The 19,069-nt window shown below is 45.6% G+C and overlaps 1 protein-coding gene across 2 annotated transcripts in view; it reads right to left on the bottom strand.

Annotated features, from left to right (window-relative positions):
• Positions 1–19,069, bottom strand: part of LOC138245813 (alpha-N-acetylgalactosaminide alpha-2,6-sialyltransferase 2-like) — a 577,537-nt gene that overhangs the window by 42,948 nt on the left and 515,520 nt on the right. The window contains exon 9 of one of the 2 annotated variants that reach the window (XM_069199746.1): positions 16,119–16,991. The exons of the other annotated variant lie outside the window; for it this stretch is intronic. Coding sequence (XP_069055847.1) covers positions 16,797–16,991 — 195 coding nt within the window. The 3' untranslated portion in view covers positions 16,119–16,796. Of the gene's footprint in view, positions 1–16,118; positions 16,992–19,069 lie in introns of those variants that run through there. 2 annotated transcript variants of the gene reach the window in all.

Raw genomic sequence — 19,069 nt, forward strand, 5'->3', positions numbered from 1 at the left:
AGGACTGCTCACCTTTGGTAGTTGGCAAGCCGTAATTTTATAGCGTCAGCTGTGGCTGTCTGAGCAGCGCTTTGGGCACCAGCACTTTTTATTTTACAAATAAAGCACTGGGTACAAAGCAGACGTGGAGGGCTTTTCAACAGTGGGCCACAGCTTTTCCCCTCTGTATACATGAACGTCAATTCACCAAAATGCCAGGAGTAGCGGTCGGAAGTGACATCACACGCCCTTTGACCTTCAATTTCACTCACGCACACATGCTTACACATACAGACATTCACACTTACAAACACTCTCTCATGTAAAACACACATTCACCCGCAAGCATGCACACAGCATACATTTAAAAGCATTTGTTTTTTACTTACCTCAGCTGCTAAGGGCAGCTAATCTACTCCATTTTTTATTACACTAATGATGAATTATGAAACATTACTCAATATTAGTGTAAAAAGCATTTGAAATGCAATGGGTCTCATGTTAGCTCAAGTTAGAGCTGTTAATGTTGTAAATTACTAACTGGACATTTCTTGCCACTTAGATTGAAAATGAGAAGTAAAACAGTTGATCTAAGCGAGCCGATTAAAAGCATCATGGCCGCCATGAGCATGAGCGTGAAGGAGAGACACAAAAGGAATAAGAAGTTTGCTGGCAGTCAAACGTATCTGCAAACGTACAATTAGCAATGTAACAGGGTCGATGTCCAAGACGGTAACTAAACCGTCCCAAAGAGGGACAAACATAAAGCATTTACCAATGATAACAAAGGATTTTTGAAAGGCAAGCCCATGAACCAGTGATAGTGATGGCGTGCAGAGAGTGTGGTTAAAAGCCCACAGATAGATTACAACAGGTCAGATCACTTGCACGCTCGACCTAATACAAAATGAGAGAAAACTATGAGAGTGTAGCCCCAACCGATGTCCTTATGGACAGGTTGCCACTGTGTTCCTGGCAGTCATTTTGCCACCTCTGAGGCAAGGGGTCACAGAGGCAGTTCCCGGGTCACAAGGGGCAAGCCAGTAGATGCAGCTGTGACCCCTGGCCACCCCTAATTGACGTTCATGTCTGTATAAAGATTTGATTAGTCCTCTTGAAACAAGACCAGACAGACATCACCGTAGCTGGAATTCAGCAGATTCATTAAAAAATCTCCAGTACTGATTTCTGTTAGACTGTTACCCTGCTTTGGGCAGGATGTGTCATCGATACATCTCTTTTTTCTGTGGTCAGATTAGCACATACCCCATTTTTTTCTTGCAAGTATAGGAATGTAAGAAGTCTTTGTTGTCTATTGTGTTGAATCAATTTTAAGTTATCACTATTTGCGCAGCGCATATCCACTATTTGCATGGTCTAGTAGGAATTTCTAAAAGTTGGCCCTCCTATCTTCCTGGTTGTTATGTGATTCATTAATCGGAATCATGTTGATCAGAAGTTGTGTTTACCAAAAAGGACCGGATTGTTACCAAAAAACGTGGCCCACATTCACAGTTCACGGACTTTAGCAATATATTGCTCGGCTAGTGTCAGAAAAAACTGTGGAAAAATCTATCGTAAATGAAACATTTTACAGCTTGAGGGGTCAATAACACCAATCAAGACTGGAAACATTGCAACTCTGAAAACTTAACACTTACTTTCGGTCTTTAATGTCTTATTCAATATTGTTTGGCATCATGGGGCTTGAATTAGCAGAAACTGGGTGATAAAACACAAAGCTATCGCAGACAGAGCCCGCTAAAGTATGCCTTGCCCAGTTCCCCCATAATCCTTAAGTGCTCATTTGCAGCTCTGCTTAACCTGGAGGTGAAATCTGTGTTACTCTGTGATGTGAAGGGCGACGGAAAAGTGTTAAGCCCCTTCCTTATTGCTAAATTATCCCATACCTCAAGGATAGCCCTCGTAATTGGGTAGAGGTATGGGGTAGCAGTCCTTGAGCTCTATGCCTCCAGAGTATTTCTCAGAGAGGGCCATGCTACCATAGTAGGGTCAAACATACACCAACCCATCTGAGTCTTTTGCCCAGCCCAATGTGTTAGGAACCATAGATGTACAGACACGTAATAGCAAGTGAGGTCTGGGATCACCAGTCCTCCGTTGTGAGGCTTGAGTGAGTATTGGCGCATAGCTATTCTCTATGCCCTGCTTAAGGAAGAGCAGATTGAAGGTCTGTAATATGGTCTTTTGGGTTGTGGAGTGTCAATGTCTGAAATGAATATATGTATTTTGGAAGAATGGACACTTTATACGCCACCACCACGTACAGGACCAACAACGTTTTCTGTTTCCAGCTATTTAGTTTGGGCTTCACTGTTCTCTTGAGTCTTTGATGATTTATTCTTTGGTGCTAGTTAGAGTGGAGGCTAGGGCTGACCCTAGATGGTCAATCTGTGTACCTGCCCATCAAACAACTGCAGTTGATCCAAAATGTATCTGCCCAGGTTAAGGTTCTCCAACTTGGTGATATTGATTTTGAAGTCTGAGTTAGTTTGGGCTTCTAGTTCAGTCATTAAGTGTGGCAAGATCAGGAGTGGGACTGTCACTGACACCAAAATGTTGTTAGCAAACATGGTGAGCTTTATATTATGTGTGCTTAACTTGATCTTCTTAATCCGGGGGGATGCCCATATTTGTTACGCAAGCAGCTCTAAAAATAGTGCAAAAAGGAGGAGTCACGGGGGCAACTCTGTCTGGGGCTTCTAGCGATATGTACCCACTGGGAGATCCTTCCATTCAATTAGATGCAGGCTATTGGGGTGTGATAGCCTCTGTACAGCCAATTCTAGAAGTCCTCCATGGTGCCCCTTTTCTCTAGGACATCAGACATAAAGTCCCAGTCAACCCTGTCAAATGCTTTCCAGGCATTGAGGATGACCATGTCTGATTGATTTGTTCCCGAGGTAACAATGTCTAGTAGGTGTAATGCACATGCTGGTATTGGCTCTTGCCTGCTGTTCTTGAGTAAAACCCAAAAGGTCAGGGTGAGTGAGCTCCCCCATCAACGTCTGTAATCTTAGTGTTGCTATTTTAGTAAATAAATGTGTGTCATCTTTGAGAAGGGAAATTGATCTGTAAGAGCTATATTCGCTAGCCTCTTTCCCCGTTTTGAGAATCAGAAAGATGATAGACTCAGTCATTGAGGGTGTTACCGCTCCACCTGTATCACTTTCAGAAACACATTATGGAGAAGTGGCAGAAAAAAGAGGACAAAACATTTATAGAAGGTTGTCACATAGCCATCAGGCCCTGGTCTTGGGACTGTTGCCAGGCAGGGCTTTGACATAGCCATCAGAATCTCCTCTTTTGATAAAGGTTTTCCAAGTTTTTCTCTGTCTGAACTATGAGTCGTAGTCAAGGCCACTCTCAGTTGGGGGTTGGTAGGTTGTTTTGTGTAAAGCTGGGAGTAAAAGTTATGAAAGCGTTCTGTATGTAGAAGTCTTGAGTGTGCAACTAGCTATCATGGGATTGACCTTTATTGTTATTTGTCCTGTTTGGCACACAGCATATTTGCCAATAGTTTCCCTGCTTTATTGCATAATTCATAATATTTATGTCTTACCTAGCTAGTAAGCATGATACTCTATCCATTTCCATTGTTCTAATCTGGTCCTGTATCATGACTATTTCCCTTCATACTTTTTGGGAATGCATACATTTATGGTCCTGCTAATATGAGCATTGTGCTTAAAGCCTCATGCATACACTCTAAGTGGGCCACCTCTGCTACGATGTTTCAATGGAGAACCGCCTTTAGGGCATCCCAAAACAGTGGCTGTGGAGCTTTCCCCCATATCATTGTGTGTTATATATACTGTAATACTATTTTTTATATTATTAACAGTTACTTGGCTTTTTAGGAGTGGGTTCTGAAGGCGCCATGTACGTCCAGAGTCAGGTGGACTAGTGTATGGTCAGGTTAGAGCACAAGTAACCAGGGCATGTCGGAGAGTGTGATAGCTTCTAGTGTGTCATCAGTTAGGCCAGGTAGAAGGCTGTTATCTAAAAAAATATTGGGCCTCATTACGACCCCGGTGGCCGGCGGTAAGCTGTCGGTAACACTGCCAACAGGCTGGCGGTGTACCGCCAGGTGTTATGACCGTGGCGCATTAGCCACGGCCATACCGCCGGCCCCTCCAACATACTGCCAGGCTTCTGCCTGGCGGTCATAATCCCCAGAGCAGCGGTGCAAGAAACCGCCAGCCTGTCCACGGCGGTAAACACAGCCATGGAGAGGCTGGCGGTAAGGGGGTCTCGGGTGCCCCTGGGGCCCCTGCACTGCCCGTGCACTTGGCATGGGCAGTGCAGGGGCCCCCAGGCACAGCCTCATCGCGCATTTCACTGCCCGAAAAATGCGCGACGGGTGCAGCTGCACCCGCTGCACATCAACATTGCCGCAGGCTCTATTACGAGCCGGCTGCAATGTTGATGTGACTTTTCCTGCTGGGCCAGCACACGGAAATGCTGTTCCCGTCCGCTGGCCCAGCGGAAAAGTCATAATAGGGAGCCAGATATACCGCCAGCACTGGCGGTATACTGGTGCCCGCAGCTTCGGCGGTCTTTTAAAAAGACCGCAGAAGTTGTAATGAAGGCCATAGTCTTGTCAGGAACAGGATTTATGAGCCCCAGAGTAATGGGAATAATCCCTCCCCAGAGGGTGTCTCAGGCTCCAGACGTTGGCTAGTCCCATTTTCCATAGAGCTTTGCCTTAAGGGGACAGTGTGGCTGTACTCCCCAGCCTTGATTGATCTCTGTCAACCTTGTTGTCAAGTATGAGACTGAGGTCCCCTGCCAAGATTATTGAGGCTGTTGACCAGGCCCTGAGTGTGGATTCGTCTACGTAAATACGTTCTCTTGTACTGATTAGCACAGTAAGTAAAAGCTATGATCAGAGGTTCACAATTCACCTCTTAATGTCCCTCTTAGGGCTATCCACCTCCCAACCTTATCTTTTAAGGTTCCGTCAACCACCCCGGTCATCTCTTGTATACTATAATCCCCACCCTTGCTGTCTTTTTTCCCCCAAGGAGTACTATTGTGCTGGGTATTCCCTAGATCTCAGTCTGGCCTGGTCTTGATTTCAGAGGTGTGTCTTTTGGATCAGTCAATATCTGTCTGGAGATTTTAATTCATGTGGAATAGAGGGCTTCTTAAGGGGGTTATTACGCCCTGTGCCATTGTATGTGATGATGCATGTGGTGACATTAGGTGTGACCAATGATATGGATGTATGGTTTGCAGGAATCAAGATAGTCAAGCAATTCACTAACAAGTGAAAAGTGAGAACAAACACTTGTCCGGTATAAGGCCACTGATGACATCCATCTTTTTCAGTGCCCGCCCAAACACGGGCCTTTGGTTCATCCCAAAGTTCATCTATTTACCTTTAGTTTGTCAGCTTCAAAGTGGACTTGCTCAGTCTCTATTAATTGTGGTGCTTCATGGCCTTCAGGTTCTGGCATCTGGTGGCAAATCCATAGAGGTATCTCCTGATGCTTCGGGAGATGAGGGACCACTGACTTTTGGACTATTTTGAACACTGCCTTCTGCCCAGAAAGTGTCTCTTCTCATTTAGGGATTTGACATGGTTGCTTCCACATGCCATTTTCACTCAGGGTTCTTTCGGTGAAGCAAGTTCGAAGTTAGGGTACTGTCTGCCTCCAGAGGGGGCAAGTCCAAGATGTAGCAGGCCTCTTTAAGTGATCTTGCCATTCAAAATATAGTCTGACAGGTGCCCTAAAAGGTAGCAGAGGTTATGGTCCTTGAGCAGAACTGTGATTGTGTGGAAAGCATGTTGCTTGGCAAGGGTGACCGGTGAGGCAGCCTAAAACACTTAGAGGTCATACCGTTTTATCGGATAGATCCACCTCATTGTGATGCTTCAAAGACAGCCTCTTTACCAGTGAACTGAAAGAAGCATACTACAATATCTGGGGGATATCTGGAATTTAGGTTAGACAGACCTCTGCTGTACGCACAGTCTGTATGAAGTTAATCAGGACCATGCTCCTTCAAGATTGACTTGGCCAGACCCTAGATATAACTTTAAACATATTTTCCTTCTTTGCCTAAGGGGACCCCTCTGACGCGAAGATTAGCATGGGCTAGAAGTTTTGTAAGTCCTGATTTTTTTGGAGATCAATAACATGATTGTTTAGCTCAAATAAATGAGAGTGGTATTCTAGTTTGAGGCTTCTCTCATCTTGTGCGGATTCTAGTGAGTCCTCTCGGTTTCCCAGGTCATCGAGGTCTTTCGCACTTCATAGTGGCTCTGGTTAATGTTGGTTCTCACTGCTCTGATCTGTTTCTTGAGATCTAGGAAGATCTGAGTCCTAGCGCTTTTGGTGACTTTCTCAACATCTTCTGGGGTTGAATGGGGCCAGCACCGCAATCTTCCAATGCACTCTTATTCGTATTAGTAGTTCTATCAAGCTTGTTGGTCACTGCCTTCAACAGGTCCTTATACATTTCTCTCTTGGGCCTGAAAGATACCATGATGGCGAGGAGGACAACTTATCAGACTGATTGCAGGTCCAACAAACGGCGCTCCAGCCCCCACGTCCATAGTTCTCAGGGTCTGGGTCTTCAAAGGGTCATCTTTTGGATTGGGGTCCCCGTATGAGTTAGTTCCTAGTTACTGCTTAGCAGTATAACTGATCATTGAGAGCCACCCCACACACCGTTAGGTTGAAGTTATGCCTTTGAGGTCAATTTGTGCCGTTTCCTCTTTGTGAGTCTAAGGATTGAACCCTTAAGGTTCTTAAGGCTGTCAGAGTTTGCTCAAACTCCAGCCTTCCGTGTCCTAGGCTCTCAGCGGTGGCAGGGGAGATGGAAAATCCCCTGCAGTCCAGCTCTTCAAGGGATGATTATGCTGAAAAGTGGTTAGACTGTCTGCTGTTGTCAGATAGCTGAGGAAGCCTATGTGGGCCTGCCACATACCCCCTTATCCCTTCAAGATGCTGGTGAGGTCCCTAGGACTTTTCACTCCAGCTTGCCTCTGTTTTGCAAATGTCTGGAGGCCCTCAATATCTCTAATCCCCTGCTCTCCGGGAGCTCGGATTGGAGTCAGCTACAGTCTCTAAACCAACTCATCCCTTCACCCGCCAAGCCTCAGCAGCATGGAATGGTGCTGCACAGCTGTATTCTCCCTTGAGCTGGGCGTCAGCATACATGTCAATAGGTGGGAGACTCCTGATTTTTTAAACCAAAAATTGCTTTATTTTGGCTGTCTGACATCTGAAAATGCCTCACATTCAATAGAAGTCAATGGGGGGAATACATTCTCACAATTATTTTTTTTTCAAATCTGCCAAGTTATGTCAAATATTGTCTTCAGAAAGCACAAATGCATGCAGTTTCCCATTCCTTGCAAAAGACCTATACAGCGTGTCTTTACAAGTCGGATACTGCTCTGATTTTCAGAATGTGGGACACTTTTTGGCTATCCGATATGCTAATGGACAGCATATTTATTTCGGTACTTGAACCTCTTTTCTGGCCTGTCCGACCCTGCCTTCAGGATGTTATGGCTGCATAAATATGAGGTATAGGTGCAGTTGGGATGCACTGTTGAGCTTGTTGTGTTGTCGAGGGACATATTGCCATTTGTGCAATAGCAATGTGCACTGTTTGGAGTTTAGGTTTCTCGTCTGCTTTCAGGCCCCACATATAGCAAACCTACCAATGGAGTGCTGTTGTCATGTACACCAAAAAACGCAAAATCACAGTAGGGCTAGTCATCCAAATTGTGCACTAAGCAAAACCTCTGCAACCTTTTGCATTCAGATATGCTGACTACTGCGGGACATGTATGCCAAACGAGCGATATAAAAAACACAACATGGACAGCAGCCTTAGCTGGCGGCATCAGCATAACCTGTGCCCCCTTTTAAAGAGGAATGTAATCTAACCCCAGTGAACTGATGGAGGCCAATTCATACCCAAGGTGTGTCTCACAGTCTTTCTCATGCTCCTGAAGGTGGGCAGTCTTCATTTGGGTACAGCGTATTCCAGAGATACCTACATTTCTAGCCAGATTTGCATCCCGGACACATCGGCGTAAGAGCCAAACAGTTTGTATGACATTTAAATTTTATATTTAGTAGAGAACGACATTTCAGACACAAGCTTGTTAACAACCTGACAATTTTGCAAACTTTCTTTATTTTAGCTTCTTTATCTGAAAACAAATATAATGTAGCACAGGGAGGACTTAAAAAATTAAGTTCTTGAACCTACAAAATTACAGTGTATATACGACGATAGAGAAAGAATGCAAATGAAAAATTCAAGCAATTGGGAGCTCTGTTTGAGTGAAAATCATTTATTTATTTTTGACGAAAATGTAACTTGTGCATTAACTTGATTAACCCAGGCTTTTGGGAAAATGTATATAACATTTTATTTGCATGTATATATAAAAACCTAATAAAATAAATAAATCAATAACAACTTTCAAATATCTCCCATGAACTGTACAATTAAATAAAAACGCATTAAGCTGAAGAATATAAGATAAGAACATATTAACAGTTGCCATGTTACATAATAACACTGGCAAATACCCATAATTGAGGTAAACTTGTACTAAAAAGAAAGAATCAGTAAAAACCAGGTCAATTGCTGTGTATACATTTATGCCAGCAGTATCACATTTAATACTTTACCATGTCTGTATGAAACCTGTTTCACCTAACCCCAAAAATATAAGTGCTTCAAAATTAAAATTACAACTTCAATACAGCAGAACTGTAACATTACTAATATCACCTGCCCTTTCCCTTATTGATTGAAAATGGAATCATGTCATAGGACATTTTATGCACATATATATGACCAATAAACTGCATCATTTTCGCCCTTATATGTACATATAGATGCACATTTTGCCTCACAGAAGTACAGCACAAAAGTCAACTTTGTCAGATGAACATCAATGTATTGACCTCCAAACGGAAGTGTTTATTGTGGGATTTTTGGTACCTTGAAAACAGGGTCTTAGCTATCAGTACTGCAGCTGTTGCAGTCGCACCAGTGCCAAAGGGTGTGAGGCCCAATGTATCCAAATTATTACTAATAAACTAGCGTATGGTGCTCACAATATGCTTGCTTACATTAGGGCCCAAGGAGTATTCGTACATCACTGTGTGAAAAAGTGTTAACTGGAGCTGGGTGGTATTTTACAGACTATGGGGGTCATTCTGACCTTGGCGGTCTTTTCGCAAGACCGCCGAGTTACCGCCGCGGTGAAGACCGCCGACCGCGGCGGAATGCCGCTGTGCGCATTCTGACCGCTGGGAGCGTTCTGCCGGGAAACCGCCAGCAGCCACACTGGCGGTCGGCGGGAAAGTGGAGACTGGTCAACCTCCACCGCCACGCCAGCAGAACACCGCCCACAGAATTACGACCCACATTTCTGTGTGGCGGTCTTCTGTTGGCGGTCTTCTGTTGGCGGTCACCTCCCCATGGCTCCCGTCACCTCCCGGAGGACCAACGCACAAGGTAAGTTGATCGTCCGTGAGGGGAGGGGGTGGGGGGGTGTTGTGTGATGTGTGCGTGCATGGGGGTGTGCGTGTGAGTGTGTAGAGGGGGTGTGTGAGTGCGTGCATGCGGGCGGGGAGTGCTGCTGTGCCTATGGGCAATGTGTGTAGTTCGGCGGGTGCGCATGTCGGCATGTATGTGTGCGGGTATGTGTCCCCGTTGTGTATGTGTGTGTGTAGGGGGTGTGTATATGTGCATGTTGGGGGTGTGTGCATGTCGGGGTGCGTGTATGTGCATGTCGGGGTGGGGAGGGGGTTCGTACCACCTCTGGGGGGTGGCAGGGGGGTGGAGGGTGTGGGGGGAGGACTCGGGGGGGCAGTGGGGGGTGGGGGAGACCCCTATCAGTGCCAGGGAAGGAATTCCCTGGCCCCGATAGTGCCTACCGCCATGGTTCGCATGGCGGTTCCCGAACGCCAGAAACCGCGGCGGTAAGCAGGGTCATGATACCGTTGGCGGTCTTGGGTCGACCGCCGGACCGGAGTGCGCAGACTCCAGCCCGTCGGTCATGACCGCCGTGGCTGTCGGAGTGGGGAAGTGGCGGTCGGTCGCGGCGGTGACCGCCGCGGTCAGAATGCCATTTTTAATACCGCCGGTCTGTTCGCGGTCCGACCGCCGCCTCTCCGCCGACCGCCAAGGTCAGAATGAGGGCCTATGTGGTGAAAGTTCCACTAAGGTGCAGTATCTTCAGACAATGGTAAGCTTTACATGGTCTGAGTGTGTAGAGCGGAAGTCAACTCCAACATCCAATGCCTTCTTAGGAATTTAGCCACCCAATAGATGCCTCCATTTCCAAGAACTACTAGGCCCATTTCACAATGTCATGATTTATTTAGATGAAGTGTCTAACGTGTGAGAAATACTTAAAATACAGATTTACGTAAATATTTAACATCCCTGCCCATTTTATAACACCTCTTCAAATTGCCTAAGTTGCGTCATTTTACTTTGGAAATTTCCAACACATTTTCACCACCGATGAACCATACCCCTTAGTGCTTTCCTTTGACTCTCAAGTGTGTAGCCATTATAATTAGCTTTTTACATAAATAAGAAAGTGCCGTCATCCAAAAAGAGGCATTTAAAGCTTTTCATTTATTTCTCTGAAATAAGTGGTAAGTGGAGTGTGTCAATGTTGTTATGAAACGCACAGATCAGGAAAGTTAGACCTATAGCCAGACTCTTTGGAGTGAGTGTTGATTTCTGAATGACAAGGTAGATTGCACTGCTGTGCGTTAGCACGCCTTCTGTATTTTGTATGAGAATGAAGTAATCTTACAAATTCTGTCAGGACCGCAGGCTTCAGATTATGCTTTCTCTTATCTTTACTGGCAAACAGCAGCCAATCAAAACATAGTAAAACTTTAAACCACATATCCCATGACCATATGCTGTCTAATCACAGTCCTTCTCTTGACCCTATATAAAGCTCTAGCAATAATAACAGTCCTCTTTCTTTGCTGCTGCAGCAGCCAGATAAGTGCCTTACGTTTGTTTATTCAACTGTGCCTTCTTGAAGCAAGTGTGTTCAAACATTCTGGTACGGCAGCACGTCGCGAACGGTAAAGAGATCGGACGGTCCCTAATGCTGGGCCAGCAGGGAGCGGGAGTGAGGCCAGAGGAATTTCTCTGCATTTCGCTTTACACGTTGTTGTAGGACCCTGTCCTTTTTCTTTTGTGCTGCGCACGCATGCACGGTGAGCCGGTTCAGAAATTCATTCATTTCCCATCAGCTCTTCGCGCATGTGCCTCGCAGCACAGTTTAAGTGGCCTCAGGGTGTGCCCGATGGGGCTGCAATAAACATCTTAGGGCTGAGCCCTAGGGGAATCGGATATCCAATTATTTTCAGTGTGCAGGTGCTCCCTCCTCAAACTAATTATTTTTGCTAACCAGGCAGTTGTATTGCTGCCTTATTGAAAATATTTTTGCATACCTGCCACAGGGTTTCCCCCCTTTCAAACTCTTCCACACCTCTTAACTGTGATAATGGCGGATTACGCTGATGAGGAGGAACAATCTCAGGAATTGCAAGAGATGCCCATGGAACAGCAGCTGGAGGAGAGATTAGTGGGGGCACTTGGTCACCATGTGGAGGACTCTGTGAATTGGGCCTTAAAAAAAAACCTTGAAACCTTTCAATCAATCATTGACTAATTTTGGCAGGAGAGAATTTTTAGGCGAAAGAAGTCAGCAGACTCAGTCACAATGTTTTGATTCCGTGGAAATATCAGGACTCCCAATGCAACGCTCAGTGGGAGTGTTTTCATCCGATATTTTGGCACAGATGGCAGCTTCTGTGCTGCGGAATCATGAGTATAGAGGGCTTAACCCTCGTGAATCCACAACCCCCTTTCCATTGCTTTCTCAGCCTCAGGAGGAGGCACAAGAATGTTGTCTTCTAATTCAGAGTCAGAGGACGCACAGAAAGATTCCGCTTCACAAAAGAAAAGGTGTAAATCCCACCACGTTTCATCAGAAACTTCAGTACCAGGTGGGCATAACCTCCTCTTTACCCCAGAAGACATTATCCATCCCCGCTACACGGAATGGATCCCTAGAGGCGTGGCGGCTCATTATGTTCAAAACGGATTACAAAAAAGTTTTGAAAAGGACGTCTGCAAAACTCTTTGTTCAGAATATCCCCGGCCATCTTTGAGTAGTAAAGTGGCAGATACCCCCGAATTAGACCCCAACATGGCGACGTTTCTTAAAAGAATCAACAAAGACCCAAAGAAAGGGCTAGACCGCGCTTAACGCGGCTGTCAAGGTAAAATCTTAGATGTATCTGGACCGCAAAAATATTACATTTAGCAATCCAGGCTAAAGAATCCAACACTCTCCTGGACCCAGACGTAGTACTGGAATGGGCTCAGTGTGCAATTTGCCTTCTGGGCAGCACCATATCCACTGTGTGTCGTCACTCATTCCCTATGCGATTGGATCCTAAGTTAGCTGATTTGGCAACTAATGAAGCAGGATCCTTGGCTAATGGTATGCTATTTGGCGACAAGTTCGTCAAAGACCTGGGCAAATATGTGGCGACATTTACTGCACTTGACAAAGCCCAATCGTCTATTAAAAAGGTCTTCAATAATGCTCTTTTTACACGGGCCGGACGCTTTAGGGGTTGAGCGCCAGGCCGAGGTTATCAGGCCTCACGAATTGCACATCAGAGAGGCAGAGGGGGTAACTACGGTGCCTCAAATTTCAACCCCACCTAATACAGAGGTCGTGGCAGGGCCTCCAGAGGATCCCGCAGAGGTGGTTTCCGCTACGATAGCAATGCAACAGGTAAGGATTATTCACTTTTCAGAAGTGATTTTGGGGGGAAGAATTCAACATTTTCTTTTGGCATGGCAGGGGATCACACAAGACCTGTGGGTGTTACAGAATGTCCAAGGTTTTCACCTAGAGTTCTATGCACCACCAGTTTAAAAGGTCTTACCCCCTCCTCTCCATTTTACCCTTCGAAGATTGGTCTTTCATAGATGAGGAGATTGCTGCACTCCTGCAGAAAGGAGCGGTGGTAGAGTCTTCTCATCCCCAAGGGTTTCTGAGCACGATTTTTCTGGTGCAAAAGAAAGGGGGTGGTTTCCGACTTGTACTGAACCTCAAGCACTTCAACTCTTGGATTGAATACCACCATTTCAAGATGGAGGGCATACATCTCCTCAAGAATTTATGAAGAAACGGCGATTGGCTGGTAAGATTAGATTTAAAAGATGCTTACCTTTCGGTGACAATTTTCGGACCCCCACAGAGGCTTCCTTCAATTCCAATGGGGCCCCCGATGGTTCGAGTTCACGGCACTACCCTTTGGCCTGTCCTCAACGCCTTGGTGCTTCACCATGATTCTGCATCCAGTGGTTCAGTATCTGAGGGAAAGAGGCGTAAGACTTATTGTTTACCTCAATTACATGATATTATGGCACAAGAGAAGGACCTGGTCATTTGTCATCTAAATTGGACAATCCAGTTATTACAAGATCTCGGGTTCATCATCAACTCCAAGAAGTCCTGCATTGTGCATCAAAAAATATCGAGTTCTTAGGTTTTCAAATAGACTCGATCAGGGCCCTGCTGTTGCTTCCTTTAGCCAAAAGAATAGTGATCAAGAAAGAGGTGAGGAGAGCCCTTGTTTCTCTGAATATATCATTGAAGATGTTAGCATGTATAGTGGGTGTTCTGGCATCTTCGATCCAGGCCATTTTTCCCAGGACCTCTACATTACAGAGCTCTTCAGAGGCTGAAAATTTTACACCTTCATAAGGGCCTACAGTACTCAGAGATGATTTTGATTTCAGAAGAAGCCAAGACCAAGATTTCTTGGCGGCTCTCCCACATGGATGCATAGAATAGGAGAGCAATTTTTTCCTCAGTTCCGGACATACGAATAGAGTCGGGTGCAAGCCGCTGGGGCGCATGTTGTGGCTCAGTGGAGACAGGTGGTCATTGGTCCCCAGGAGCATTGAGTTATCACATCAATAGTCTTGAATGCTTGGCGGGAGCGTTTGCAATCAGATCGCTCTCTCCACGCAGAACACATTGTATTCTCGCCTGGATGGACAATGTGTTGGCAGTCCGATATATCAATTGCCTCGGAGGGACCAGATCTCGACTTCTGGCGGAGATCGCAAAGGATTTTTGGCATTATTGTCTGCATCGCCAAATTTCAGTGATAGCGGAGTATATTCCGGGTCATTCCAATACGACAGCAGACTGGAATTCTCACTCCCTGCAAGATTTCAGCAATTGGAAGCTCAATCCAAAGATTTTCCAAGCACCTGAGAGGCAATGGGTGCCTTGTCAAATAGACTTGTTTGTCTCCCGGTTGAACAATCAAGTTCCGATTTATTACAGTTGGAGATCAGATCCTCTTGCAGCAAGGATGGATGTGTTTCTTCAATCTTGGATACAGGACCTTTTGTATACCTTTCCCTCATTCGCCATGATTCCGCGGGTCATTGTCCATATACTACATCAATCGGCGGAGGTAATTTTGGTGACTCATTTTGGAGAGCACAGCCTCGGTTTCCCTTGGCAATGACACTATTGTGTGACTTCCCGGTGATGTTGCCGGGGAGCGAGGATCTTCTGTCGGGCAGAGCTCATCCTCTGAACCTGCAAGGCCAATTGTTCCTGATAGCGTGGAGACTTTCAGGAGACTACGGCATTATTTTTCCTATCTCAGTCGTTGGCCCCCTCCACTCATAATAGATATGAGCAGGCCTGGAGGAAGTGGCTATGTTGGTGCTGTGAAAGGAGTATGGATCCCGTGGGATCAGAGATTCACGTTATAATCAATTTTTAATCTGACCTGGCCTCACAGGGTTTAGCTTACAGGGCAGTTAATAATTGTCACTCGGCTATCTCAGCCGGTCACCCTCATATTCAGGGTAAACCGGTGGGAGAACATCCATTAGTGTGTAAACTTCTCAGAGGTATTCACATGGTTAACCCTCCTCAGCCGAGGTATTCTTTATGGGATGTTAATGTGGTCCTACGTTTTCCCAAAGCTTGGCCTTGTAACAAGGATCTTTCCCGCAAGCAAATTTCAGCAAAACGTATAATGTTACTCTATTTACTCTTGTGTAGATGTGTTTTGGATGTTAAAGCATTGGATTTAGCAGGTAGAGTATTTACTTCCTCAGGGGTTTCCTTTTCCATTACAAGATGTACAAAAACATTGTCACGTTGTATAGCATACCTATCTTTTCCACATGACAAAAAGATATGTGTAGTGTAATGCATAAAAGATTATGAGGATTGTACGAGAGAATTTAGACAAGAGGTTTCTGGTCAATTACTAATTTCTTTACAGAAGCCTTTTAGACCAGTTACTGCAGCAACATTGGCTCATTGGGTCTGATGGTTATTAACTGAAGCGGGTATAGCTACCTCTATTTTTGGTACTCATTCTGTTAGAGGAGCCATGGCTTCTAAAGCTTTTTCAACTGGGGCGAGATTGAAAGATATCATGGCTGTGGCTGATTGGTCGAGTGATTCTACTTTTAAGGTGTTTTCTCACAAACCAATTGTGGATGTTGTGTAAGAGGTGGTGAATAAACATTAAACTAGCATAATCCGAAGCCTCCAGTCCTGACATAGAATTAAAAAAATTCTAGCTAGCGCGCCAAAGATTTTAGATTCTATTAAGGACACGGAGGCAAGGACTATCCCATCCTAGATATTGATGTTATATGTAAAATGTATTGATTGTGTACAATGCAAATGTTTTATTGATGGATTGCCCCATCATATATGAGTTTGGATATTAGTTTTGTTTCTAACTCTCATTAGGAGTTAACACTTCTGCTTCATGAAAAGGATTTGGATGAAACGTTTGTGGGAATTCAAGAATCCTGAAAGTCGATGAAGTTCGATGGAAGAACCGGGATGGAAGACCCAGCTGAGCGGGGCTAGCAGTGTTCTGGAATCACATTGCTGGATTGGTTGACTGCAAGTTCTTACTGTTATGGCAAAGAAAGAGGATGGACATTATTGCTGGAGTCTCATATAGGGTCAAGAGAAGGACTGTGATGGCACAGGATACGGTCATGGAACATATAGTTTAAACTTTTACTGTGTTTTGATTGGCTGCTGTTTGCCAGTAAAGATAAGAGAAAGCATAATCCTCGCCTCCTTGTCCTTAATGGAATCTAAAATTATTGACCTGGTTAGAAAATGTTTAAATCCGTGGCTTGCAGACTTACAGTGCATACCAGCAAGAGAACTGTATGGCTGTGGAATGCGAAATGTGCGAACAGCAGCTGCACCTCGAAGATAACGCGAGGTGACGGTGCTGACAGGTCACATCCTCCTCCAAGCCCCGCGAGATGTTAGCTTACCGAGTCGCTTCTATGGTGGGTTTTATGTGTCAGTCAATACGCAGACACCCGAGTGGAGGGGGGTCGAGGGGCGAGGGTGGGGGCTAGTCCTGAGGAGCGCAGCAAAACCAAACATTCTTTTCAATAATTTCTTACAAAGACAAATTCTTGACGAGTTACAAAGCCTCCCATGCACCTCCTGAGAACGCTTTAACAACGCAGCCAATTCATGAGCATGCTTGTACATAGCTCGAGCGGAGCGTTGCGCTCCTTTGTGCTTTTAAGGCTCATTACGATCGAAATACACATACCGGGGTGGCGAGAAAAAAATGTGTCTAGACCTGGATAGTGAGGCACATATACCTGTGACATTTCCAGTGTGACTCAATCCGCACAAATCTAGACTGACCAGGGCAGCAGAATCTGCGACATCAGCCGGTGGTTTCACGGTCCTCTGACGGCCCTTGGTACAGCTTCACGATTCCTTCATCGTTCAGCTTCTGCCACAGCTGCATTTCTAATCTGAAGTCGTGGTTAGCATAAAAGTGCACCTTCTTCTTTATCTTCTCATAGTAGTGATCGGAGTAGTTGTCGTAGTCTGGGGTGATGAATCCATAGGCGCGGACCTAACCAGAAGGGTGAAAGCAAAGGTGTGGTGTGGAAATAAGGATGTGTTACTATGGGTACTCGACATTTGTACATTTTCGTTGACAACAAACATTTCTTTATGGTGCAGGAACACACTCACAATTGCACATTTAAAAGGCATGCATGTTAGTGACAGTCCACTCTTTCAAGGAGAAGGGAATCCGTGCCCCTTTTACTCTGGCCGAGGCATTACAGAAGTTTTTGCAGCTCTAGGTCAAACATTTAACGCAGGGCCCTTAAAAGCAAGGATACTTCTTTCTAGGTCAATGGTCTTCAAACTTTGTTTTGCCGATCCCCCTGCATAAACTATTTTTGTGTTAACCCCTTCTCCCCCTAAGCTTATGAGGGTGGGAAGCACGCATGTGATGCGATGACGAAAGTGCTTCAAAACACAGGCCCAGTGGAGATTTTACTTGAGCCCTTCCCCTCTTCTCTTCTGAATTATCCCTGCCATTCTTACTTATGGCAGTCATGGCTCCCTCTCTGCTCACACCCCATTATAAATCATGCACACCTCCCTTGTCAGTGCCTACATCACGGTACAGATACAACACACTGCCCCTCCTGTGACTGTTACCTTCTCATATGTCAGTGTCCACCTGTTCTGTCATTGCGTACCTCTCCCAACCAGGTCCCTTTCCCATGCCCACCTCCCTCCGGGCACTCCCCTTCATCCACTCAGTTTCCACTTCTCCGGCCAGTTAATACCTCACATCACACTGCTCACCTCTGCTGTCACTGCCTGCTTACCGGACAGTGTCCACTTCTCCTGCAAGTGTCCCTCTCCTTGTCAGTGCTCGCTATTTCTGTCGTAGTCCACCCCCTACTCAGTGACCCACTTCCCTCATCATTGCCCGTGCCCCTTCTCAGCGACCACCTCTTCTGCTAATATCCTACTGTAGCTCATTTCTAGCACCTTCCATATTCTCAGTCTTTTACTCATAATTTCACTTCTTCTCGCCTACACTCACTGCACATCAATCCTACCTCTTCCTTCGCCCACCTGCCACTGTCCTTCTCACCTGCCAGTGCCCACCAAGCTACTACTACCCTTCTCACCTCCAATACCCCACTTGTATTGGTGCACCCCAATCCTGCCACTTCCTTTTCCCTATTAAAGCATCCTCCCCTATCAGTGCCCACCAGTCAGTGCCTCTGTGGAGCTGCTAGGGCTGGGATACGACGTAGTCTGGCATGTGACAACTCCTTGTTAGCATTACAATTCAAGGGAAATGATTGTTTCCTCAGGATTCTCTGTTTTAAACTACATAAAATCCCTGAGCGTCATCTTGTGCTGTCTTCCTGCAGCTCACCTGTGTCCCACCTCTCCTCAACTCTGCATCCCCATTTGGACTCAGCTCTTCAGCACTCTCCAGAGAGTGGGAGAGACGGTTCCAAAAAATTTGCACAACTGTGTAGGAAAGTACCATCTTGCCTGGCATGTTACCCCCATTTTTCACTGTATATATGTTGTTTTAGTTGTATGTGTCACTGGGACCCTGGTAACCCAGGGCCCCAGTGCTCATAAGTGTGCCTGAATGTGTTACCTGTGTAGTGACTAACTGTCTCACTGAGGCTCTGCTAATCAGAACCTCAGTGGTTATGCTCTCTCATTTCTTTCCAAATTGTCACTAACAGGCTAGTGACCATTTTTACCAATTTACATTGGCTTACTGGAACACCCTTATAATTCCCTAGTATATGGTACTGAGGTACCCAGGGTATTGGGGTTCCAGGAGATCCCTATGGGCTGCAGCATTTCTTTTGCCACCCATAGGGAGCTCTGACAATTCTTACACAGGCCTGCCACTGCAGCCTGAGTGAAATAACGTCCACGTTATTTCACAGCCATTTTACACTGCACTTAAGTAACTTATAAGTCACCTATATGTCTAACCTTTACCTGGTAAAGGTTAGGTGCAAAGTTACTTAGTGTGAGGGCACCCTGGCACTAGCCAAGGTGTCCCCACATTGTTCAGAGCCAATTCCCTGAACTTTGTGAGTGCGGGGACACCATTACACGCGTGCACTACATATAGGTCACTACCTATATGTA

This window comes from Pleurodeles waltl, chromosome 7 (assembly GCF_031143425.1).
Source record: "Pleurodeles waltl isolate 20211129_DDA chromosome 7, aPleWal1.hap1.20221129, whole genome shotgun sequence".
In the NCBI taxonomy this organism is placed as follows: domain Eukaryota; kingdom Metazoa; phylum Chordata; class Amphibia; order Caudata; family Salamandridae; genus Pleurodeles; species Pleurodeles waltl.